The following is a 25,874-nucleotide window of genomic DNA, read 5'->3' as shown; positions in this document are numbered from 1 at the left end:
CAAACACACACCCTCAGCAACACAATGTCGGGCTCCCAATGCTGGTCTATGAGGGGACCTCAGAGACTGCAGGTGAGGTCCAGGGGGTCGTCTTGGTCAGACCACAAGCTGGACAGAGATGAGGTCGGGGTCTCCAAGGCCTGGAGGGTGCGGGTGCAGTGTGTTTTTTAGGCGTCGGATATCTTAGACCAGAGCTTTGCGGTCAGGGGGATCCTCGGGATTTCCTCTACAGGCGTCGTTGTGGAGGGGGGAGGAGGTCAACCCAGGGCGGGCACTTGCTCAGAACTGCTGGGGATCCTCTCTAGCTGTTTGGGCCACCTGGACACAGGCTGTGGGTGTCGGGCGCAAAGTGGTTAGAACTCACGTATTCGGAGTGAGGTGGGAGTCCTTGATCGTTAGTTTCTTCTTGGACAGGGTTGCTGTCCACGGGAGTTCTTGGTCCATTTGGGTGCAGGGCAGTCCTCTGGGGCTTGGCAGAGGATGCTGGTCTCGCTGGATGCGTCGCTGTTCTTTTGCAGATTCTTTCAGACAGGCCGGTAGGGCTGGGGACAAATCAGTTGTCGTCTTCCTTCTCTGCTGGGGGTTTCACCTAAGCAGTCTTTCTTCTTGTCGGGTCACTAGGAATCTGGTGAGCTGGGTTCAGGGAGGCTCTTAAATCCTAGATTTAGGGGTGTTTTTAGGAGTGAGAGGGCAGTAGCCAATGGCTACTGTCCCTGAGTGTGGCTGCACCCTCCTTGTGCCCACTCCCTTTGGGGAGGGGGGGTCACAAGCCTATTCCTATTGGTTCCTGTCCTCCAAACCAAGATGGAGGATTCTGCAGGGCGGGGTCACTTCAGCCGTGGACACCTTAGGAGTGGCCACTCCTCCCTGTTTTCCCTAATTTTCCTGCCGGACTTGCTAACAGTGGGGCTTTCTCTGGGGGCGATGGGGGCAACTCAACTAGCTGGAGTGCCCTGGGGCACTGTAACCTGAGGCTTGAGCCTTTCAGGCTCACCACCAAGTGTTACAGTTCCTGTAGGGGGGAGGTGTGAAGCACCTTCACCCAGGACATGCTTTGTTTCTGACCACCGAGAGCAGAAAGACTGTCGCACCATGTGGTCAGAAACTTGTCTGAAAGTGGCAGGCTGGCACAGACCGGTCAGCCCTACACTAGCAGTTTGGCTAACATACAGGGGGCATCTCTAAGATGCCCTCTGTGTGCATTTTTCAATAAATGCCACACTGGCATCAGTGGGGGTTTATTGTGCTGATAAGTTTGATACCAAACTTAGTATTCAGTGAAGCCATTATGGAGCAGTGGAGTTTGTATCAATCAATCAATCACTGAATTTATTAAAGCGCTCTACGTACCAGTGAGGGTTTTAAGGCGCTGGGAGGATGGGGGTGTGGGGTGGGGGAGCGTTGTAGCCGCTACCGATCGAAGAGCCAGGTCTTGAGGAGTCTTCTGAAGGCGAGCAGGTCCTGGGTCTGTCGTAGGTTGGTGGGGAGGGTGTTCCAAGTTTTGGCAGCGAGGTATGAGAAGGATCTGCCGCCGGAAGTCTTTCTTCGGATGCGGGGAACAACGGCGAGGGTGAGGTTTGCGGAGCGGAGCTGACGGGTGGGGGTGTAGAAGCTGAGTCTGTTGTTCAGGTAGGCTGGTCCGGTGTCGTGGAGTGCTTTGTGAGCGTGGGTAAGAAGCTTGAAAATGATCCTCTAGTCCATGGGGTGCCAGTGAAGGTTTCTCAGGTGGTGGGAGATGTGGCGGGTACGTCGAGGATCAGCCGGGCGGAGGCGTTTTGGATGCGTTGGAGGCGTAATAGGTCTTTTGCTGGGATGCCTGTGTAGAGTGCGTTGCCGTAGTCCAGTCTGCTGCTGACGAGGGCCTGTGTCACAGTTCTTCTGGTTTCTGACGGGATCCACTTGTAGATTCTACGGAGCATGCGGAGTGTGTTGTAGCAGGAGGAGGAAACTGCCTTGATCTGTTTAGACAAGGTGAGGGAGGAGTCGAGGATGAAGCCCAGGTTGCGAGCGTGGTCAGTCGGTGCTGGTGGGGTTCCTAGGGCGGTAGGCCACCAGGACTCGTCCCAGGCGGAGGGGGTGGGTCTGAGGATGAGGACCTCTGTCTTGTCCGAGAGTAGTTTCAGACGGCTGCTTCTCATCCATTCGGCGATGGATTTCATTCCCTCGTGGAGGTTGGTTTTGGCGGTGTGTGGGTCTTTGGTGAGTGAAAGGATGAGCTGGGTGTCGTCAGCGTAGGAGAGAATGTTGAGGTTGTGTTGTCGGGTCACTTGTGTGAGGGGGGCCATGTAGATGTTGAACAGCGTCGGGCTGAGGGATGAGCCTTGGGGGACGCCCAAATGATGTCAGTGGCTTCGGAGCGAAAAGGGGGGAGGCGGACTCTCTGGGTTCTGCCGGAGAGGAATGAGATGATCCAGTCTAGGACTTTTCCATGAATTCTGATTTCTTGGAGGCGGGATTTCAGGGAGCGGTGGCATACTGTGTTGAAGGCGGCAGATAGGTCCAGGAGGATGAGGGCTGATGTTTCGCCGTTGTCCATTTGGCGTCTGATGTCGTAATGACATACTCCCAGACAATAGAGTTAGTATAGCTACACTGCACTTACAATGTCCGAGAATGGGCTTAGACACTGTAGGGGCATAGCGCTCATGCAGCTATGCCCTCACCTGTAGTATACTGCACCCTGCCTTAGGGATGTAAGGCCTGCTAGAGGGGTGTCTTACCCATGCCACAGGAAGTGGTTTGTGGACATGGCACCCTAAGAGGGGTGCCCTGTCGACTTAGCCTTTTTCTCCCCACCAGCACACACAGGCTGCAGAGGCAGTGTACATGTGCTTGGTGAGGGGTCCCCTATGGTGGCATAAAACATGCTGCAGCCCTTGGGGACCTTCCCTGGCCACAGGGCCCTTGGTACCATAGGTAACTTTTACAAGGGACTTAACTGTGGGCCAGGGTTGTGCCAATTGTGGAAACAAAAAGATTTTGGGAAAGAACACAGGTGCTGGGGCCTGGTTAACAGGATCCCAGCACACTTTCAATCAAATTTGGCATCAACACTAGGCAAAAGTGAAGGGGTGGGTAACCATGCCAAGAGTGGCACTTTCCTACACATCTCCTATCTAACAACTCTGCACTGGCTGCCGACATGTAAGAGGGCTAAGTTTAAGCTACCCTGTCACACCCATAGAGCTCTGTATACATCCGTCCCTTTGCTACTCAGGCAGAGGATCGAATTTTATCAACCTTTAAGAAATTTAAGATCATCTAACCTGGCCCTAGCCAAAGTAAAAATTATCAAGAAGGCCAGAGCAGGTGGCTGTTCCTTTACCTATCTGGAAGCCACTCCCTGGAACTCTCTTCCTATGGATATACCTTGCACTGAGGATCACCTTGCGTTTAGAAAAAACTGAAAACATGTCTCTTTCCTGATTAACGCTCCTTTGAATCCTGTCTCTAGTTCCCTCCTACCGATGACTCTGATGGCAGTTTCAGTGCTGTGTTATCCCACTAGGAATGATAGTTAGTGCTTTATAAGTACCATAAATAAAATAGAGAGCGACATACCTATAGCGTTCTAGTTCACATGAGCAGTCAAACCATGAACAAACAAATACCTTGACCTTCCTCCCAAATACACTGAAACTCCCAACTGTCAGCGGTGATTCCCCAAAGCAAAACCTTCCCAAAACAAATAGGCGTACACAGTAGGTGATACAAACTGTGAGGTATGACAACACTCTAGGGTGAGACATTGAAGTGAAAACAGACTTAAAATAGAAAAGTGTGTGGGGGACCCAAAACTACAGTGCCCCATACAATTTCAGCAAGAAAAAGCAGGTGTAGTGTTGAGGAGGTGTCAGAAGGAGTCCGCAGTCCACTCCCAAGCATGTAACAAGGTGTGAATTGGGCACAACTAGGTGTGCAGAAGAGTATAGTCAGAAAGGCCAGAACATCAATCCCCCAGGGAGCCAGCCCGAAAGCAGATAACTGGGCTCCCACTCCCAGTAGGGCTCGGTGGAGAGGCGGGTGCAGAGGTGGAGAGGGAGCAACTTGCCGTAATAGAGAGCATCAGGAGCCTGCTGGAAAAAATGCACATTGCTTCCCAGTTCCACCTTTAGACTAACTGGATAAAAGATAGAGGATCTAATCCCGTCAGGCGTCAATGAATTTGCGAACTGCATCCTAGACCGCGCCAGATGAACAACTGTATCCGGGTCCTGATAGTTAAGTAGTCTGGCAATAATGGGCCTCGGTGGGGTGCCTAGAGGCGGGCAGCGACCAAGTGACCTGTGTGCTCCTTCCACCAGAAATGACATGAAAAGCCCTTCCGGTCAAAAAGTGTGGTAAGTATGGTCTATATAAAGGGCACCATATGATCGGTATCCGTAGATTTTGAAATACCCATGATGCAGACATTGTTGTGCTTATATTGTGCCTACAAATCCTAATTTTTTGTTGCAACAGCGAGCAGCTGTTTCTCAAGCTTGATGACCCTTGTTCCAGTAGACGTGGTGGTATACTCAAGGTCAGAAACTAGTGGTTCTACCCCATCAATGCATGCTGCCTGCTAGTCCAGGCGCTCCATTAGACAGCCCAAGCAGATAGTCATGGGGTTGATCTTGGCATCAATGAACTGGAGACTGGCACAGAGCTCCAGAAGGATAGCTGTAGTGGAGTCTGAGGGAGTCTCACCAGCCGCTTCCTGCGCAGAATCGGCAAGGGTAGAGGAAAAGTCCGTACATCGCGGGGTTGCTTGGTATCAAAGGGGAGCTTTCCCTGCTGTGGATCTCCCTTGATCATTGCTAGAAGGTCAGTATGCTGTGCACAAGGTGTACAGCGGGGACTAAATACCAAAGCCATATAAAAGAGGCCGACCAGATATCGCAGAAATCCAGGACAAGTTAAGTCTCAACAATGCCCCAAGTGATGGTCAGGGCAAGAAGCGGAGGTCCAAGTGCCAGGTCAGAGCCGGGGATCCCTACGGGTCACTCTCAAGTCCACCAGCCCACTAGAGGCAGGAAAGCCCACCAGTACTCCGCAGAGGGTCCACCGCTGGGCCATGGTGCACCCAAATCCAGGCACTAACAGCAGATTTAATCTAAGGAGGCCTTGGCAAGAACCCCCACCTGGATCAGTCCCTCCTCCCCTGGTGCACAGCTCAGCGCCGTCACACACCGCACCAACCTGCAGGGGCAGGTTCGCCAAACAGGGGAGGGAGCACCCAGCTTGAGGCGTGGGGGAGAAGAGGCTGATGGCGCTGAGCAGCAATGAGGAGAACACGCCCAATACAGCGGCAGGCCGAAGGGACTGGCCTCAGGCTTAGCAGCAGCCCCTGTCCCTGCAGGGCCTCCGAGGTTGGCACTGTCTTCTAGGCTGCGGCACGCTGCCGTAACAGCCTACCAGCATGACGACAGGTAGCCTTCGGGTCACAAATGCAGTCAGCATTCCATTACCCCACAGGTCACTAGGGGCTGGATGTTGCAGAGCGAGTCCCGCCTCAAGGATCATACTCACCCTACTGAGCTCCGTGCTGGGCCATCATTTTGGTAGCCTGCGTGGCCACGCCCCCTCTTTAATGAGGATGTCTAAACATCATATACAGTGCAAGCACAACACAGTTTAACACAACTGATAAGCATTTGATCTTACAAGAGATCAAGTACAATAAATATAATTATTTTAAGAAGGTCTGGTCTCAAATGTCCTGGAAAATAAATATTTTTAAACTAATCTAAATGAAAACCAGGAATGAATTTTGACCCCAGGAAAACTATTTCCAGCCTTCCCTGTAAACCTGTAGGGATAATGTCACTGCCTTTGTGCTCTCTAAACAGTAGAAAGTCTGCTAGGTACAGACACTTCACTGATATGCACTGCAAATGATATAAAGTAAATGGACAGAGTTTTAACTTTGTAATTTTGGGCCACAAGCAGCTTTTGATACAGTTGATCAGATGGGATGTGTCTTACCAGCCTGTTGTGTGAAAGGGAAAGAGGGATCTGCCTCTCACCCCAGGAAAGACGGTACAGCCAGGAATCTTTCACCTTAGTACACGGTTAAAGGGAAAAGTAAAACTTCGCACAAAAATTATGGAGTAGAAATTTAGCTCTAAAGTGAAGCAACACTAGGGAACTAAGAATGCTCTTGGTAGGAGTATTACAAAAAAATATCTAGCCAAGGAATAGTCCAGGCTATAGAGCAGCACCCAGTTGGGACAACAAAACCCTGGCTGTAAGTATGGTAAAGCAAAGCCGAAAGGATTAACAATGTATTGGGAGGTTTGACCTTCAGAAGAGTCTTAAAAGAAACAACTTTACTATGTTGATAAGGCTTCAGACATGATCTCTTGTGATTTGTTTGTCACAGTGATGTCAGTTTGCTTTTGTATGTATTGTGATAGATAGAATCTGGATCCTGAGAAGCAGAAAGTTACTTACTTATAACTACAGTGCTCCAATGTTGGTATCTTTGAAAGATTCACAAATTTGGCTCATTCTCCTTGCAAGTTGAGAGGTGCCACCACAATTTACAATAGCAGTGTTTAATATTAACATTCATGAATGGTTTTTAAAATTCTAGTTACACATTAAGTAACTTGTTTCTTCTCCAAAATAAGACCCTTCCAGATTCACATGCCTGAGTCAGAACAGCAAGCAGTACCGAGTCAATAAAAGAGAAGAATGACAGTCAAAGGTAGGAAATGAGGCTCACATTATAGGCGAATATATAATGCAGGACTAGTTGTACAACGGCAGTCCCTCAAGCAGGCTCTGCTTCCAGGAAAGTGTCCCAATGAACAGTGATGGGTTTTCCAGGTGGTAGCTTTGCATATGTCCGTATCTGTCAGTCATAGAGTAGAAAGCTACCATTACTGCCCCATGTCTGGCTGAATGTGCTTTTGCTGTGCCCCAAAGGTTAATCGATTTTCTCAGTAACTCCAGCTTGCCAAGGACGAGTTCTTTGTGAAGATGCCCAAAAGTCACAAAAAGCTCATCAATCTTCCTGAACTGCTTAGTTCTGTCCATATAGAACTTAAGATATCTGCAGATGTTCTGAGAATACAGTGCCTTCTCTGTTGCACTAATTGGGTTCTGGGAAAATACTTTCACTATCACTGGTTCATTGGGGTAGACATCTTTTGCCACCTTGTCCTTGTAACAGCACAGGAGAGATTCTTTGATAGCAAAAACCTGTTTTTGCTGACTCATAAAGGTTAAATCCTGGAGCAATACTATCCTCTAGAAAATATACTTTATGCCCGCCTGGTGGATAGGTTTAAATGGGGTCTCAATAAGCGGGGACAGGAATATACTGAGCTCCCACTTGGAGGCACACAATACAGACAGAAGACTATTAACAAGCCATTAATAAACTCCTTGATGTTTCTATAAAAGCAGAGTGATTGTTGCTCTACCCAAAGGGTATATCTAGAAATAGCCAACAGAAGGACACTTTTTAACCATGCTTTAGTGCCAGTTTGGCCAAATGAAGTACTGCAGAGTGTAAACAATGCACACACACAATCTCTTCTGTTTGGTTTCATATATTTTTGTTCCTGAAGATGCTCTGGCATGGGTATGAATTCACCAGCTGTCCTGTGGATTGTCTATGTGAGTAAACTCAATGTGCTCAGGAGTGAGAACGCAAAGCTCAGAGACACTGTGTGGAGATGGTGAACTTGCCTTGAACATATGCACAGAGGTAAGGTCCAAGCCGACGGAATGTGAGGGACCTCTGACAGATGCAGTAGGCTGGTTAACCAATACTGTCTTGGCTACTCTGTGATTATGAGGATCACATGGCATGTCTCCCCGTTTTGATGTTGCACATAATCCTGGAATTAGGGGGAGTAGTGGACAGGCATTTGTAAATGTACAATACCATCCTACCAAAAGATATACCTGCTGGACCCTGAATGTCAATGCCTGTTTTAGAATCCAGGGGGCTGAAGGCTAAAAGTAAGTGCTATTCTTGTTGGTTTCAATGGTGAAGAGACCCGGGCCATTCTTGCCTCAGTGACGAAACACTTTGCCTAGCTATGCCTCAGCCACCTCACATCCATGACCCTCTCTTGTTCATCTGCTGACCACTAGCCTAGTTGTTTCTGGCAGCAGGCAGATATACTACCCTCTGTTATCCAGAACTGAGTCACCCATATCTGCTGCAGTTGAACAGGTGGCTCTGCTCTCTTTGCTAATTAATGTAGAACAAAGAGTGGAGCTGTCTGTTCTGATCACTAATAAGGAACATCAAATCCAAGAGAGAAATGATTGTCAACGGGTTCTGATGGCTCTCTGCTCCAGTACAGTGACATGTAGATGTGTCTCTTGACTTATCCCCTTGCCTTCGTCAGATAGTTCATGCAGGTGGCAACCCTAGCTTTCCACTAATATCTGTTTTACCACAAAAAGCAACTTTTGTAAGTGGAACGAAAAGCCTACCATTTGAAGCCTATGATTTGTCTTTGTAACCACTAAGGAAGAATAGTGTTCATTTTGAACATGGCTTGAATGCAGATGTGACTGCCTGTCAAACACCTCTTGCAGCGGCATCTGGAATGGAACCATCAATAGTATATAAGGGGAACTGAGGATGACATAACCTCGAAGATTTGGCCATGTGCTTTACAACACCCTGGCTCCTCAATGGGATGCAGACACACACACAGCCCTACTGATTAGCCCAGATGATGTTCATATTTTCACTTATCCCCAGAAAAAAGCCAAGGCTCCTCACTGGGGTGCGCAGACACACATCACTGGGGAAAAGACACACACATCTGCGCCCCACTGAGAAGCCAAGCTCAGAGCCAAGCTCCTCGTTGGGGAACAGGAACACATGTTTGGGCCTGGGGTCATCAGCACCTAGGAGAGTCTACCGACTCCACACATTTCTGAACACTGGACATCAGGAAGTGATCTCGGTGGTGTGACCTGCATGGACATCACCACTTTTTCTTTAAAAATATGCCCTGCCAGATCAAACATAGTCAAAAAATGTAATTTCCTTGAAGGAGAATTATGAAATGTTTGGGCAACAGCAAAATTTCCACCACCCAGTGTTCTATGATGGACTACTGTAACTGGCATTAACAGATTAAATAAGTGACGTGTGAAGTCAGGATACTGTCAATACCATCTTCTCATTGGAACAAACCTGGCCTAATCTGACCCATCCTAACATATTGGGAACCGTTTGTATTGGGAGAAACAAGGAAACTGTGGATGGTAGGACCTTTGCAATTTGCCTGAACTTACGGAGTTTTCTGCCACACAAAAAAGGAAGAATTATGTTTTTTACCCATACTTTGACATTTGCAATGGATCCCGAGTAATAAAATCTGTTGAGATTCATGCAAGCCACAGCACTGATTCTCCTGTGTCCCTAGTTTTCAGAAATAGCTCAGGCTGGTATGTTCCCCTATGGGCTAGTTGACATTGTGCCCAAATGACATCCCCCGAGTATCCCCTTGATCAAAAACATTCCCTGGTGTCTAGTGTGATGATCCTTGCCAAAACTCATAGAAACTCCATCCATGTCTGAAAACCCATACTCAAAAGACTGAGGGGAACACAGATTTGTATCAAGCCTTGGGAGGCATAGGTCCCACTCAAGGGAAACTGGACGGACTTAAAACTGTAAAAATACAACAAACATGTTCCTTGTTATCTTGCAGCCGGTCAGGCAGGGTCGGACAGGTATGGCACCCAGCGATGCAACAATTAGGATGTGTAAATGTTAAAAATATACAGTGTAAATATGATATATATTTTTTTTTTAACAAATAACTCCTTATTTTTTCGAATCCAATGTCCTTTATTTCAGTGCTAATCAGAAGTGTGTGCTGCCCACCCTACACACCTGTCAGAACTTGTAACTGGCTGCTCCTAATATTAGGAGTAGTCCCGTGTTGCACCTGCTTACCCAATGCCTAATATATATGGGCTTTAAGAGATGATCACATGTCACATTCATAAAATGTTCAATGAAAACCCATCAATGCACCTTCTAATATTTATTCTGATGTTGTTGTGTTTTTTTAATTCATCAAACCAACGCAGATAAAAGTCAACTCTTCATTTTTTGATAAATGAACCACTGCATCATTCACAATAAAGGTCTCATCTGTGCTGCTCATCCAAATGAACAATAGTTCTTGCACTCCTTCACTCCTCAAGATTAGTGTTTGTTTCAAAATATTCAACAGTGAGCACTAACAAAAAAGCGATGCAAATTAAAAAGATGGGAAATTCTGCAAACAGAAAAAAACTTTAAGGACGTGTTTGTGTAAAAATCAATGTGTGCATATAAACGATCCAAGAATATTAATGAAATTGCAGTGGGTTCCCATAGCAGAATATGACCACTGGAAAGGGCACGAGGAAGTGCAATAATTGCTTTCACTGCGATAACATCACTGAGAGACACGTGGAAGCACATCCTATGACAGGGTAACACATTATTTTGAAACACTAGGACTACTTGTGACACAAAATTGCATAGATTCCTTGAAATGTCAATGAGGGATGTTGTAGGTACGAAAACAGATAAGAAGTTCAAAATGTGTTTATCACAACTTAAAAGTAAAATTCGACACAAGAACATGAATCCAAGTTCTGGCTGCATACTGGCATGACTTCCACTCGAGAGCCCTCAAGTGCCAGTGAGCGTGAGTGACCAACAGAATGCAGGAAGTTAGCAGGCCTAGGCCTGCAAGACCATCAGGACTGGCACTTGTGCTCCATTCTGGTTCTTCAGAAACATAGCCTGAATGTCCTGAACCCTCTATGGAGGGGGAAACTTCGCTTTCAAGTGTTATAAATAGTGAAAGAGTCACCTGAAATCAACAACAGCAAATATTTGTTACAACTCGAATTCATGTGGATCAAAAGATTAAATATCGTTCACCCCAGAAGAATGAATGACCGAATTGAATTAGCTTGGTTTTTGTAATGGTCATGGGTATTTGTTGAAAGTTATGTCAGACGTTCAGTAAACGGTTGTTGCTTGTAATTAAGTTGGATTTATCATTTATGCATAAGTTGTTTCGAATATTATTCAAAATATGATGACGTTCGATTACCTCTAGTCAGATTTAGTTTAGCGTGGTGATAACATATATTTATCAGGTATGATTTTTGTTGTTGATGTATGCCTTAGTAGGACGTGTAAAAACGCTGAATGAAGAGACGTAATTTCAAGCTTGCCACTTAAGTAAAAGCAGCAAACCTGCCACAGAGTCCCTGGAGATCATGCTGGAACATATTGACCATGTCAGAACCACTGTATGTGGAAATTCCACTCAAGAGCCCTCAAGTGCCAGTGAGCATGAGTGACCAATAGAATGCAGGAAGCTAGCAGGCCTAGGCCTGCAAGACCATCAGGACTGGCACTTGTGCTCCATTCTGGTTCTTCAGAAACATAGCCTGAAAGTCCTGAACCCTCTGTGGAGGGGGAAATGCTCGACTGTATGTGGTATCTAGATCTAGTTTTGTTCTACCTTCTTTAGAAAAGAGGGGCAAAACCTAATATTAATTATGATGCCTAATCACAAAACATTTCCTGGTGTCATGTGGTTAACGCCATGTCTCAACCCATGTCTCAAAACAGACATAAAAACATCCAGTATGGCACCCTCAGGGAGTAGAAGAATTCAGGACACTGCACCTCCATGGGTGGAGTTTTGATATTTTCTAAAGAGGCCACTGAAAGAAAAGTGTTTAAAAGCCCTTCAGACATGTTCATGTTTAGCTTTTAATAATACAAATTTTTGTAGGATTTCTTGCTTGATGACGGTGAATTATTTACGCATGTGAGTCTATCAAAGAGCCAATGCTGGAGAATGGTAGTGTTCCGACTGCGCTGCTACACCTAAGAGGAGTACAGAAATATGCTCTGTATTGTTAGAAAACGCAAACGTGCAGGAAGGGTACAGCCATGTTTCTGCCTTGTTAGAAAACACAGCTTTGCACTGTAGGTTTACTGATGCGCTCTCTATGCCACTGACCATGGTTGCTATACTCAAGCAGCTCAGTATTGGCTGAGGACTCTATCTGATTCCCTATCATATTCCGCTGTCTGAAGCAGGTACAGAAGTGCGGGCCACATGGGGTGCAACATTAGCAAGAATTAATATTTTGGAGTCATTGATCAGGTACACCATATAACACTGTTAAATGTTGCAAACAGACATCCAAATCCAGGAGCGAAGATATTTTTGGAGGAAAAGTGTATTATTAACTGGAGGAAATTTTGGTAAAGTGATAAAAAATACTGTAAAATAAACTGTTACCAAAACAACTACTAACTACTTAAAAAAGCAATTAGTACAAAAAGCAAATATCGTTGAAGCATATCAATCAGTTTTAAGATGAGAAACACAAAACCTTGAAGCAGGATGAAAAAAATAATTTAAACATACAATTAGTTAATGTCTGGTCCTGAATCCTTGAGGATTAATTTTTATGCTGAAGTATAGATTTCTTCTACGAAAATTGCTAATGTTACATGAATAAGCCAGATTCTGAGAATGCAGTAAAATAGGCGCACCCTCAAATACTTAGCAAAGCTAAAATACTTGGTGAAAGCTACTTAAACTTACTGTCAATGTTTTGTTCAATTACATCCTTCGCATTCCTAAATATCTCTGTTAGGCTGACAAAGGCAAAGCCAATATCTTCACAATCCAGTTCTTGCTCATCATCAGGGGGCTCACTGACGACTGTAAATCGTACTCTACACAGAAGAAAAATGAAGATTTTCAGTTTCAAGCCGAATTAAATTTTGTGTGGTTGTCTTGGCATTACAGACGTCTAGAATTCGACCAGAAATCACAGAATATAAGTTGGATCATTTGTGTTTAGAATTCAGGAAAATAATGTGTTCTTTGCCTAAATAACTCAGAGGTACCTGACCAATCTTCTGATAGGCTGTCGCCAACGTTAATTCAGTTTATTGTCAGCAGGCACTTGTCAGGTATTGTCAGCAGGCAAGAGTTCCATCTTGAAATACCACAGAAAGCCAAGGTCCTTCTTTACGAGAGGTCCATTAAAACCCCTATTATTTCCCATCCAGAATTACAGTTACCAAGGTCCAAGTTATTCAGAAGAAATAACGAGGATGACATATTTTGGGGGAATAACAAGTGGGTATTGGTGTTTCTGCGCCGAGTCACACATGTATTAACCTGGAGGTTACAGCTACTTTCAGCATCTGAAACCTCTCTCTGAGGAAACAAATACTTGCATTTCGAATACCCCTGGTAACTTCTGTTACAAGTCTCACTTCTATTTAAAAGCCACTTGCAGTGAAGGCCTAAGTCAGGCTCCCACTGTATACAGATTGGTTAGGTGGGATATATTTTTTCGTCCCTCAGTGTTTCTATTCAGAAATAGCTTTTGTTCCCTTCTGAAATAGGTGTCCTCTACTTGAAAACTTTGTGGGAAGCATCAAGAATCCAGTGCTGTGTCCCAGGATTCGTTTTCTAATTTGTTTTCAAGCTTATTCAGGTTTCTGATTTTTGGTTTCAGCAATTGATTATTGGTTCTAGCACAGTGCTTTGGACTGTTCGGTTACCCCAATACTCTTTAGCTTAGATATGTTTTACTCACTTCCATTTCAGGTATTACTTTTGGTTTTTATTTGTATTTTATTTTTTTAAGATTTCAAGAAACAATTAATACACAAAAAAACATGATCAGCACATAATTGTTTCAGCATGGCAGTATTGAAAGAAATGATGTCTTTATAACATAAAAGAACAAGTTACTTACCTTCAGTAGTGCCTTATCTTATAAAGACTCTGTCAAGCCGCAGAATCCTTACCTTAGAATTATCCCCAAGTTTCAGACTGGATCTGAAAATGTTCCATTAGCAGTACCCCAGCACGCCGGTAAGTGTCGTCATTCGGCGCTGCGTGGTGTATTCTGCGCTGGAAGTGACCTCTACGTTTCCTATACAGGCCCCACTTCAGAATGCAGCTTTTTACACCAGGAGCGTGGAGCCATGAGGAACACAGACCGCTGGTGTGATAAACTCTGAAAGGGAACAGCCCTGTGTCTAGAAATCCATTCTCAGAGGGGGAGGATGGGTGGGTCAGTAAGGAATGTGTGGCTCGATACAGTCTGTAGCGATCCACACAATGCTTCATTAATGTAGTAGTAATGTAGCAGTAATAGTTTTACTGGACCAGGTATAAAGCACATAAGTGACCTCCAGCTAGGATTCCCAACACAATTGATATCTCATCCTTAAAACCCTCACACCTCACTCCATCAGCATTACCAAGTACATCATAATTCAGGGTTCTAAAGTACAAGACATTTCCACACATCTCCACCCTTATACAAATTTAAAATGTAAAATTCAAATTCAACAAAGTTCACATTGCATAAGATTAGATACAGTGCATGAACAAATTTCCAATAAACTAAGACCAAATAAAACAATTGTGTGCAATAAGAATTTTACAAAACAAGTTTAAAATGACAAAGAAAATAATTCCTTTGGCTCCATTACTTTGTACAACTTCCCAATACTCCACTCCTTTCCATTGTCCAACGTGACTAGAGAAACCTTTACTCTCCTTGCATGAGAGAACTTGCTTTCTCTTTTTTATTTTTTTTATTTTTTTTTATAAATCCTTGTATCTTCACCACCACCCAATCACCACATCCTACATTTACATTCTTCACACACTTCCTATTGTTATAGTTCCTCTCACAAGCTTGTTGTAAACCCTTTACCCTTGTTTTCATACTTTCACGATCCAGCCTCACCTGTTTCTTCTCTTGTAGCCACATTAGGGAATCTTTAATAGCTGGTTCCCTCTGTTTTAGGGCTATAAAAGGGGAAACACCTGTAGCAGAATGAGGTGTCACTCTATGTGCCCAAATCATCTTCTCCAACTCCCTTCTCCATGACATTCCATAAGCTAAGGACAGTTGAATACTCTTCATTATAATACGGAGCACTCTCTCTACAGACCATTTGCCTGCGGCCTGAACAATCCCACCTTTTCATGTCTTATACCCAATCCCACAAGAAACTCCAACATGGACATTGAAGTAAATTGCACTCCAGTGTAAGTAATTAATACCTTCGACATTCCTTCTTCCAAAAATGTCTGTTTCAGAAATCGCATAACATTACTGGCAGTTGTCTGCCCCATCGACCTAACCACAAACCACTTCCTATGATTGTCTACTAACTGGACTTATAAAATCCATAGCCAGTTTTTCCCATGATTTCTCTGGTAATTCCACACACCTAAAGGGGGAGTTCTCAGATTATCCTTTGTCACTGTTACCACATGCATGACAATCTTTCACTATTTCCTTATCCATGTTAGGCCACTAGAATAATTGCCTCAATCTGCTCTTCATCATACATCTTCCCAGATGTCCCTCTTGTACAAACTTGGATCACTTCACCCTCAACCAACTAGGTGCGATTATGCTAACATGTCTTCAAATCTTGTCTCCTTGAATACTCAATGCATCTTTCACCACAACATACTGCTATACTCCTTCACTTAACTACTTAACTTCTTTTCACCTGTCACTTGTACGTATTTTCAATTCATTGTGTACCACATCTCCCTCTACAGCTTTCTTCCTTTCTCCTTCGCTAAGGGCCAATTCTCCATCAATACAGACTTCATGACATTCTTCTTGTTCTTGTATATATGAAATATCTTCAACTGACAAGCGTGACAGTTGGGCAAGATATTCCTTTTTCAGTTAACATATTCCACCATAAAGTTAAACTCCCTGTCTGTTATCAACTATCTTCTTATCCTTGGAATTATGCTGCCCTTCAAAACTCTACTTCAATTAATGTGCAGCAAGAGTTTGTGATCAGCCTTGAGGTTAAATGGTATTCCCCACAGATAATACCCAAAAATGGATCATACTTCAACAACAAGCTAATGCTTCCTTTTCTATGGTAGAAAAAGACTGCTCTGCCCTTTGTAGTCGACGAGAAGCAAAACCAATAATCTTTTATTTTTCATTTATTCTGTGCGACAATACAGCTCCAAGCACACATTGCTTGTGTCAGTAGTGAAAATGTTTTTCTTATTTATGTCACAATGACCTAATGTTGGTGCCCTAAAAATGAACCTTTTGGTTTCATTAAATGCAGAATCACACTCCTTTCCTCATCAAAAACATAAACCCTTTCTTCAGCAGCACCCTCATGGGTTCCACAACCTCTGTAACGTTACATACAAATTTAGAACAAGATTCTGTCAGGCCCAAAACAACCTGAATTGTTCTTTGTTCACAGGGAGGGGTGCATCCTCAATGGCTTTGAAAATACTTTTCTTCAGTCTCATACCTTTCCCAGAAATTTCATGACCTAAATAGTTCACCTGTTTTTTTCTTAATTGACATTTTTTCTTTTTTATAGTAAATACATGGCTTTCAATCCTGGTGAGTACCTCACCCAACTGTTTATCATGTGCATCCATTGATTCACCTACTACCATGATGTCTTATTGAAAACACAGTACTTTGCTCATCCCATCAAAGATTTTCTTACCTATTCTCTGTAAGACAGCAGATGCTGATGCCACCCAAACGGCATCCTGCAATACTGATATGCTCCCAAACGTGCAAAAAAGGTAGTTGACCATCGTGACTCAGGATGTACATTGACTTGGTGGTAGGTTGCTGACATTTCTAACACACTGAATACTTTACCACCACTCACCATGCTCAGCATTTCTGTGATGTTAGGTAAGGGCTGTCTATCCATCCATAGGTTGCTATTTAAGTTTCTCAAGCCAATGCAAAAGCAATTTTTCCCCCTACGTTAGTTGGGGCTACTGCGATCAGAGCCAACCATTCGTATGACTCATTGGCTCAAGGATTTTATCCTCAAGTAATTTGTCTACTTCCTGTTGAAGGGGATCTCTCATTAGGAATGGTATAGATCTTAATTGTATGTACTACAGATACAGCCTTTTTTTTCAGAATTATTTTGTGGGTGAAAGCCTTTAAGAGTCCCGATTGATCAAAAAACACAAAGACATTTCTTTATCAACTTCTCACCTCATTCCTGATACAAAGAATGATAATCTAGTTGGCTCTCACTAACTGGTTCTATCACCTTAACTGGTTTCTTGGGGTTAGGGTTTAGAATTATGCTTAAAATGTCTGGTGGTGCCACCCTAGAAAATCAGACCCTTCCTTTGTTACATACATCCTTCCTCGAACACTATTTCCTTTGAATAGATTGTCAATCCATTTCAATCCAAGTATGTTTATTTTTTTCCTGTCATATCTCAGAGCTTTCATGTCTGCCTGCTGCTGGTCCCTAACCTCTCAACCCAATATTGCCTCATAAGTACTCTTAGCAATTAATTTAGATAGCCTTCCTGAGTCAGCAAACATCCTAACCTCCACATCCCCCAGTATGATATTACAATGGGGTTTCATCAGTTGTTCAGAGCCTTCACTTTTTATTTCATTGCCTCAATATTATCATCGTCCTTTCTCTGTAAGGCATCATTAACTCTGATCACTGTAAGGACAATTTATTTCACATTGGTCTCCTACCATTTTTCTGCTCGCATCTAGTACTTTTGCTTTTGATCTACATATTTTAGCCAAATTCCCCCTTTTTCCACAAGCTCTGCAAATCACACTTCTTCCTTCATGTGCAGTACTTAAACTAATGGGTCCTGGACACCCACACCTGTAGCACAAAATGACTCTGCGTTCAATCGTGTTGTCGGTGTTAGGATATGCATATTTGATTGCTTTTTTCAATGTAATTTCTTTTAGTTCTGTCTCTTTTCTCTGTATATTTTTAATACTCTCCTTACTCAAATGGATCTCCTTAAGCCAGACTGCAGAATTCCCCTTTCTTCTAGCAATCTGGATAGATTCTTCCAAATTAGGATCCTTTGACAATAATTTCTCTTTTACTCACTTGTTATTTCTGCATCTTACAATCTGGTCATGAGTAAGTGATTCTGTCAAAGTTTGAAACTCATGTGAAACTGCCAAAGCCCAATGCGGCTACATAATTAATTACATCTTCATCAGATTTTTGTGTATGACAGAAAAATTTGTGTCTTTTCGAAAACTTTGTTAACTTTAGGCGTAAAGTGTTTTTCTAAAATTTGTCAGGGGCGGCTCCTCCGCTAAGGTGGAGGAGCATCACCCTGCTGCTTTCAGCAGAAGAAAAATCAAATGATAATAACAAATCGTTAATACAATTTTATTTTTTGCTGAGGCAGCAGGATAAGGCAAGGCGGGGCTGGCGGGAGGAGTGGTTCATGCACCTTAAGTGTTCTGGTCTGTTTGGCCGGCCGACTTTGCATTTCTCCACCCGGCTGTATTGAAGAGCCGGGAGGAGAAAGTTCATAGGGTGACACTCCCTCTGTGAATGCCGACACAGGGCGCTCACACCAATCACAGGGCTGCTGTCATGATGGTGACAGCAGCTTTGAGATTGGCTGAGGGGAGTCTGGGAGTCTGTGTGCTCCCGGACGGCGAGGACGGGGAGATGGAGAAGACTAACCCAGTGTACAAGTTAAGTGTTTTTTAAAATTTCATCTAAATGTTAAGGAGCCTGAGAGGACAATTGTGCAAAGGCTCAAATGAACATAAGGAAAGTGAGGACAAGATTGAGGTCCCACTGAGGGAAATAAATATTGTGAACCTTTCAAAATCTATTTACAATAGGGGCTTTGAAGAGGGATGGCTGGTCAGGCAACCGCAGAAAAGCTGAAATGGTAGAAAGATAGCCCTTGATAATGCCCAGAGCAGAGCCCTGCTGGGCAACAGATAGAATGAAGAAAAGATCCTGAGAAAGGGGGCAGAAAAGGGGTAGATCTGTCTTTCTGTACACCATGCCACAACCTTTACTCAATGGCAGGTGTATACCATCTTGGTGGAGGAAGGCCTGGCTGCAAAGATAACGTTGTAGTCTTCGGGAGGAAGGCAGAAAGCTGTCAACTGTCGCCACTCAAACTTCATGCAAGAAGGCAAAGAGTTGACAGGTTCAGATGGCGGATATTGTCCTACTGTTTCGACAGAAGATTCACCTGAAGGGGCAGCCGGATCGAAGGACCGACTGCAATGCTCATGAAACTAGACTCTCTTGGGACCGGTCATTCCTGAACTTCTTGAGAACGCTGGGCAGCAGTGGTATGGGCAGAAAGGCATACAAGAGGCCTGAGTTCCACTTGAGATAAAAAGTGTCTCCAAGCACGAGCCACCTTGAAAACGTTAGTGCACAGTGGTGTTGACATTGTGCGTTCTCATTGGTGGCAAACTGATCTAACCAAGACTCACTCCACTGCTGAAAGAGATCTTACACTACCTCCAGATGGAGACCTCATTCTTGATCTGCTGTGCATCGTCAGCTGAGTTTGTCCGCCCTGGCGTTCAGAGAGCCTGTCAGGTGTTGAACCACTAGGGGAATGTCCTGACGTTCCAAACATATCCAGAGATGCAGAGCCTCTTGACAGAGGATCCATGATCTCTCCTGGCCCTGTTTGTTGCAGTAGCACATGGCGGTGGTGTTTTTGGTGAACACCTGTACTAGTCTTCCCTCGATAAGGGTAGGAAGGCTTTCAATGCCAGTGGGATCACACAGATCTCCAAGAGGCTGATGTGGAGTCGTCTGGATTCTGCCCAAGACCAGAGTCCTCTGCTCTTCACCTCTCCCAGATGACCAGCCCATCCCAGGTGTGACGTAAATGTCACCACTGTCAGATCTGGTTGGGGAAGTGAGATGGGTCTGCCGCTGAGCCATTCATAGATCGGTAGCCACTACTGCAGTTCCTTTGCGATTTACTCCATGATCTGGACCAGGTCAGAGAGATTACTCGGATACCGTGCCTACTGTAACTTTATGTCTCACTCAAAGCCCGCATATGCCATCGGACATGTGTTTCCAGTAGGATGCAAAAGGCCATGAGTCCCAGCAGCCTCAGAGTTAGCCTCACCGAAATGCAGGCCAGAGGCTGAAACATCAGTATCATAGCTTGAATATCCTGGACTTGCTGTTCGGGAAGATAAGCCCGAAACTGCACCATGTACAGAACAGCTTCAATGAAAGGGAGCATCTGAAGAGGGAGTCTTGTACGAATTTGGCATGTTGAGAGTGAACTCCAGTGAGTGCAAGAGGTTTGCGGTAGTCTGGAGGTGGGAGACGGCAGCCTGGGGAGAGCCCACCTTCGACAGCCAGTTGTTGAGACAGGTGACAGTGTTAGCACAAAAAACAGGTAAGTACACAACTTACAATTCAAGTCTTCAGGGGTTAGGATGTTCACAGGTCAAAGTTCAAGTTGACCCTAAAAGTGCACCACCAGCAACTCAGGGCTGGCCGGGTGAAGAGGTCAAAGTTGGTGTTGGGTTTGCAATGGAAAAGAGATTGCAGGTAAGTACCCGCTGTTTCAGGACACAGGCCTGGGGGGTTTAGGTCAGCACCAACCACACAATCTCAGCGGCACATGGGCAGCTTGGTGCAGGGTGCAAACACAGCACTGGGTGACCAATGCTTTTCAATGGGGGGAATCTGGGGTCACAAAGATGCTGCAGGCTGGGCCCAAGGGGTCAGTTCTGGAAAACCTAAGGCTGGACAGGAAGGAGAGGCACCTGCTGGATGTTGATGGAACATCGGTCGGACTCCCCAAGGCCAGGGGCTGCAGATGCAGGGGTATCTTTGGATGTTGGGAATCTTTGTCGGATCCAGTCGTGGTCAGGGGGGGTCCTACGGATTCAGGTTGCATGTCTCATCGTGCTGCCTAGGAGGGGTCAACCCAGGGTGGACTTGAGGTCGGTATCACCTGGGGACCTTCTCTGGACTGGACTCGGGCAGTGGGTGTTAGGTGCAGAGTGGACAGGGCTTGCGGATCCGCAATGGCTCTGGAGTCCTTTTGCAAGGTTTCTTCTGGACAGGGCCGATGTCCTTGGGAGTTCTCGGCCCTCCGCTGTACAGGCAGTCCTCTGGTGGTTTCTAGAGGTCGCTGGTCCTGCAGGATGCATCTCTGTTTTGTAGCAGGACTCTTGACGCTGCAGACAGGCCAGTAGGGCTGGGGCCAAGTCATTTGTCATCTGCAGTCTTCACTGCTGGGGTCGGCTTTGCAGTCCTCCTTTCTTGAGGTCACCAGGAATCTGGTGAGTAAGGTTCAGGGATGCCCCTAAATACTAGGTTTAGGGGCATTACAAGGGTCAGAGGGCAGCAGCCAATGGCTACTGCCCCGGAGGGTTGCTAAACCTTTCATGTGCTCAACTCCCTTTGAGGAGGGGTCCCATTCCTATCCTGTTGGTCCCTCTCTGCCAAAACAATCTGGGGGATTCTACAAGGATGGGGTCACTTCAGCTCTGGACACCTTAGGGGTGGTCTGAGCTGCAGGGGTCACTCCTCCTTGTTTTAGCTACTTTTTCCACCAGACCTGCTGGCAAAATTGGTGCCTAGTCCAGGTGGGTGAGCATCTCTTCTAGCTGGAGTGCACTGCAGCACTGTAACAGGAGGCTTGAGCCTTTGAGGCTCACCGCCAAGTGCTGCAGTATGTGCAGAGGGGAGGAGTGAGGCACCTTCACCCAGAGTAGGCTTTCTTTCTGACTCCATAGGGCACAAAGGCTCTCCCCCCATGGGGTCAGAAACTTGCCTGTTTGTGGCAGGCCGGCACCGACTGGTCAGCTCTGCACTAAAAGGTTGGATAAAATTCAGGGGCATCTCTCAGATGCCCTCTGTGTGCATTTTACAATAAATTGAATACTGGCATCAGCGTGGGTTTATTGTGCTGAGAAGTTTGATAGCAAACATGCCAGGCTTCAGTGAAGTCATCATGGAGCTGTGGAGTTCATAATGACAAACTCCCAGTCCATGTACTTAATATGACCACACTGCACTTAGACAGTGTAGGTGCATATTGGTCATGCAGCTATGCCCTCACATGTGGTATAGTGCACTCTGGCTTAGGGCTGTAAGGCCTGATAGAGGTATGACTTACCTATGCCACAGGCAGTGGTTTGTGGGCATGCAACCCTGGGAAGGATGCCATATTGACTTTACCTTTTTCTCCCCACCAACACACGCAATCTGCAATGGCAGTGTGCATGTGTTTGGTGAAGGATCTTTTAGGGTGGCACCAGACATGCTGCAGCCTTTAGAGCCCCCCCACCCCCTCCCCGGCCACTGAGCCCTTGGTACCACTGGTACCGTTTACATGGGACTTAGCTGTGTGCCATGGCTGTGCCAATTGTAGAAACAATGGTACAGTTTAGGAAAAGAACACTGGTGCTGGGACCTGTTTAGCAGGATCCCAACATCCATTCAGTCAAATTAGCATCAATATCAGGCAAAACGTGGGGGGTAACCATGCCAAAAGGGGCACTTTCCAACAGTCTGTTTTCATAGCAACAAAATAGTTTTTCACAAGTGCACTCCTCATCCCAGACCTCAGTCTATCACCAAAGAAGATTCCAATAAAATAACATTACTTGGAAATAAAATTTAAAATCCATCTTTCTTCATTCAAAGTGTTGCAAACCAGCAGCTAAGTTCATTTCATAATTAATGTTTTTTCAAATTATTATAGGTTCAAACATGTTCATTTTTAATTGAATCTGCCCACAACTGAGGGCTTCCAAACATGTGCAGTATGTAAATTAGAGTACTTGTGTAGAGCATTACTAGCTGGAGAACATAGCGCTTAACTGAAAGGCGACAACACATGGTACGCAATTAAGAACATGGAGAGTGTAGCATAGAAAGATTAGGAATTTAACAAGAGGAGCTATAGTGTTCTGAGAAGAGATGTGTTTTCAACTTCTTTCTGAACTGCAGGAGGGCAGGTGCAATTCTGATGCTGATAGCTATGTTCTTACAGACCTGAGGTGTGTAACAGAGGAACAGAGGAGGCTTGCATCCCAGTTTTCCGAAGATGTCTAGTTTTGACTGGTATTACCTTTTCTGCACTTCCTGCTTTAGTTTAGCAGTGTCTTGATTCTTTGTGTCAACATCTGCCCAAAGTGGCTGCTTTCTTGGCCAGGTATGAGAGTGCTGTTTCTAAATGAACGAGTTACTTACCTTTGGTAACACATTATCTGGTAGAGACCCTAACTAGCTGAAAGTTGCTTACCTTTGCAACCTCCAGGCATCAGCTTGGAATCCAGAACTTCTGCTGAGCAATACCCTTGTGCGCGCTGTCGGTTGGCATCGTTCGGATCAGTGTGGCAACGTCAGTGTCATTGGAGCAGTCTGTGACGGCACAGTTGCCTATAAAGACACTACCCAGGGGTGCACACATCAGTACTTTTCCACAAACTTACACGCCAGAAGCGAAGAGCCATGGAAAGAAACAACAGTTTTGTATGTGTGAAAAAACTAGGACCCTGGAAGGGACAATCCTTAACCCTCATAAATTAGTACGCAGAGTGGGGGGACATGGGTGGTGTAAGGAATCTGCAGCTAGATAGAGTCTCTACCAGATAATACATTACCAGAGGTAAGTAACTTATTCATCTTATAGAGACTTCCAGCTGCAGATTCCTCACCTTTAGAATACATACCCAAGCCATAATCTCCTTGCGGTGGGCTGCAGACAAATTCATTTCAGACTAAAAAGACCTGTAGGACCGAACGGGCAAAGTGCCCGACTGCAGACCGGACTGTCCAGGCAGTAGTGTTTGGCAAACATGTGGAGAGACACCCACGTTGCAGCCGGCCAAATGTCCAGGACTGGTACATCTCTTGCTAATGATGTGGTAGCATCCTTACCCCTGGTGGAATGCACCCTCAAGCCCTCAGGAGGCTGCTTTTTGGCCAGAGCATAGCAGATTTTTATGCAGAGAACGACCCAGCGTGAAATGGTTCGTTTCTGCACTGCCCGACCTTTCTTCGATCCCACGTACCCCACAAAGAGTTGGTCATCCACCCGAAACCCTTTTGTGCAGGCAAAGTCGAACAACAATGCTCTTTTTTGGGTCCAGTCGATTGAGTCCCTCCTCTTCCTTAGGGGGATGCGGTGGAGCAAAGAAGATCAGAAGGGTGATGTTCTGACCCAGTCTAAATAGGGTCCCCACCTTAGGGAGAAAAGAGGCACAAGTTCGAAGCACTACTCTGTCCGAAAACATGGTGAGATGAAAGAACCTGCATCTCATTTACCTTCCTGTCACTAAGGAGGCTGTCTTGATGGTGAGCAGCCGGAGGGGACAATTGTGCAAAGGCTCAAAGAGAGCACACCTGGGAAAAGTGAGAACCAGATTTAAGTCCCACTGAGGCATGACAAAGGGCGTAGCAAGAAACATTTTTGCAAGCCCTTTAAGGAATCTATTTTCAACAGGAGATTTGAATAAAGAAGGCTGACCGCAGTTAAAGGGAAAATATCCCTTGAGTGTGCCCAATGCAGAACCCTGCGGGGTAAGGGACAAAATAAAGAGAAGAATATCAGAGAGAGAAGCGGAAGGAGGATCAACAGATCTTTCTGTAAAATAATATACACAACGTTTCCAATGGCACGCATATACCATCTTGGTGGAGGGACGCCTGAATAACTTTGCAGATTTTGGGAGGAAGGTCGAAGGCTGTCAACTGCCCACCGCTGAGTCTCCACCCATGAAGGCGCACAGTTGACAGGTTTGGTGGAGAAGCGTCCTCTGCTGCAGCAACAGAAGATCCTCCCAAAGGGGAAGCCTAATTGGAGGATAGATGCTCAATTTAAGAAGCTCGGGATACCAGACTCTTCATGCCCAGTCTGGAGCCACCAAGATTACTTGGGCCCAATCGTTCCTGATCTTTTTGGGAACTCTGGGCAGAAGTGGTCTAGGCAGAAAGGCGTACACGAGGCCTGAGCTCTACTCACAATGAAAAGCATCACTGAGCGAGTGCCAACTTGGAAACTCCAACATGCAATACTACTGACATAGCGCATTTTCTTCTGGGGCAAACAGATCTAACCAAGGCTCTCCCCACTGCTGAAAGAGTCCTTGTACCACTTCTGGATGGAGACACCACTCATGATCCACTAGGCATCGATGGCTGAGTTTGTTAGCCCTGGCATTCAGAGAACCTGCTAGGTGATGAACCACCAGGGTTATGCCCTGCTGTTCCAACCATGTCCAGAGGCGCAAGGCCTCTTAACAAAGAGTCCACAAACCCACACCACCCTGTTTGTTGCAGTACCACATTGCTGTAGTGTTGTCTGTGAACACCTGAACTATCTTCCCTTTGAGAACAGTAAGAAATGCCTTCAATGCTAGCCGGATCGCCCGGAGCTCAAGTAAGTTGATATGGAGTCCAGATTCCGCTGGAGACCAGAGACCTCTGATTTCCACCTCTCCCAGATGGCCACCCCATCCCAAAAGTGACGCATCTGTCACTACTGTGAAATCTGATAGGGGAAGGGAGAGAAGTCTGCCTCTGATCCAATTGCGATTCTTTAATCACCATAGCAGATCTTTTGCAGTTCCTTCCCAGATCTTAACCGTGTTGGAGACATTTCCCTGATGTTGTACCCACTGGAACCTCAGGTCCCACTGCAGAGTCCACATATGACATCCAGCATGTTTTACTAACAGGAGGCCATGAGGCCCAGCAGCCTCAGAGTCTGTCTCATCGAAATACAGGATAGAGGCTGAAAAATCTTAATCACAGCCTGAATATCCTGGACTCGTTGCTCAGGAGGATAGGCCAGAAACTGCACTGTGTCCAGAACAGCTCTGATGAAAGGGAGTGTCTGAGAGGGAGTCAGGTGTGACTTTAACATGTTTATGGTGAACCCCGGCGAATGCGGGATGTTCGCCGTAGTCTGATGGTAGGTGACAACAGCCTGGGGCGAAGGCGCCTTCAACAGCCAGTCGTCAAGGCAGGGGAAGGTTGAAACCCCTAACCTGCGCAGATGAGCTGGAAC

At 45.5% G+C, this 25,874-nt stretch overlaps 1 protein-coding gene across 4 annotated transcripts in view; it reads right to left on the bottom strand.

Annotated features, from left to right (window-relative positions):
* RPGRIP1L (RPGRIP1 like) overlaps positions 1-25,874 on the bottom strand; it is a 687,119-nt gene that overhangs the window by 10,094 nt on the left and 651,151 nt on the right. For all 4 annotated transcript variants that reach the window (XM_069216318.1, XM_069216317.1, XM_069216321.1 and 1 more), the window contains exon 25: positions 12,600-12,733. In XM_069216318.1, coding sequence (XP_069072419.1) covers positions 12,600-12,733 — 134 coding nt within the window. The remainder of the gene's footprint in view (positions 1-12,599; positions 12,734-25,874) is intronic.

Source organism: Pleurodeles waltl, chromosome 12, assembly GCF_031143425.1.
Source record: "Pleurodeles waltl isolate 20211129_DDA chromosome 12, aPleWal1.hap1.20221129, whole genome shotgun sequence".
Classification (NCBI taxonomy): Eukaryota; Metazoa; Chordata; class Amphibia; order Caudata; family Salamandridae; genus Pleurodeles; species Pleurodeles waltl.
The sequence above is the reverse complement of the archived record's forward strand: the minus strand, read 5'-3'. Positions and strand labels throughout refer to the sequence as shown.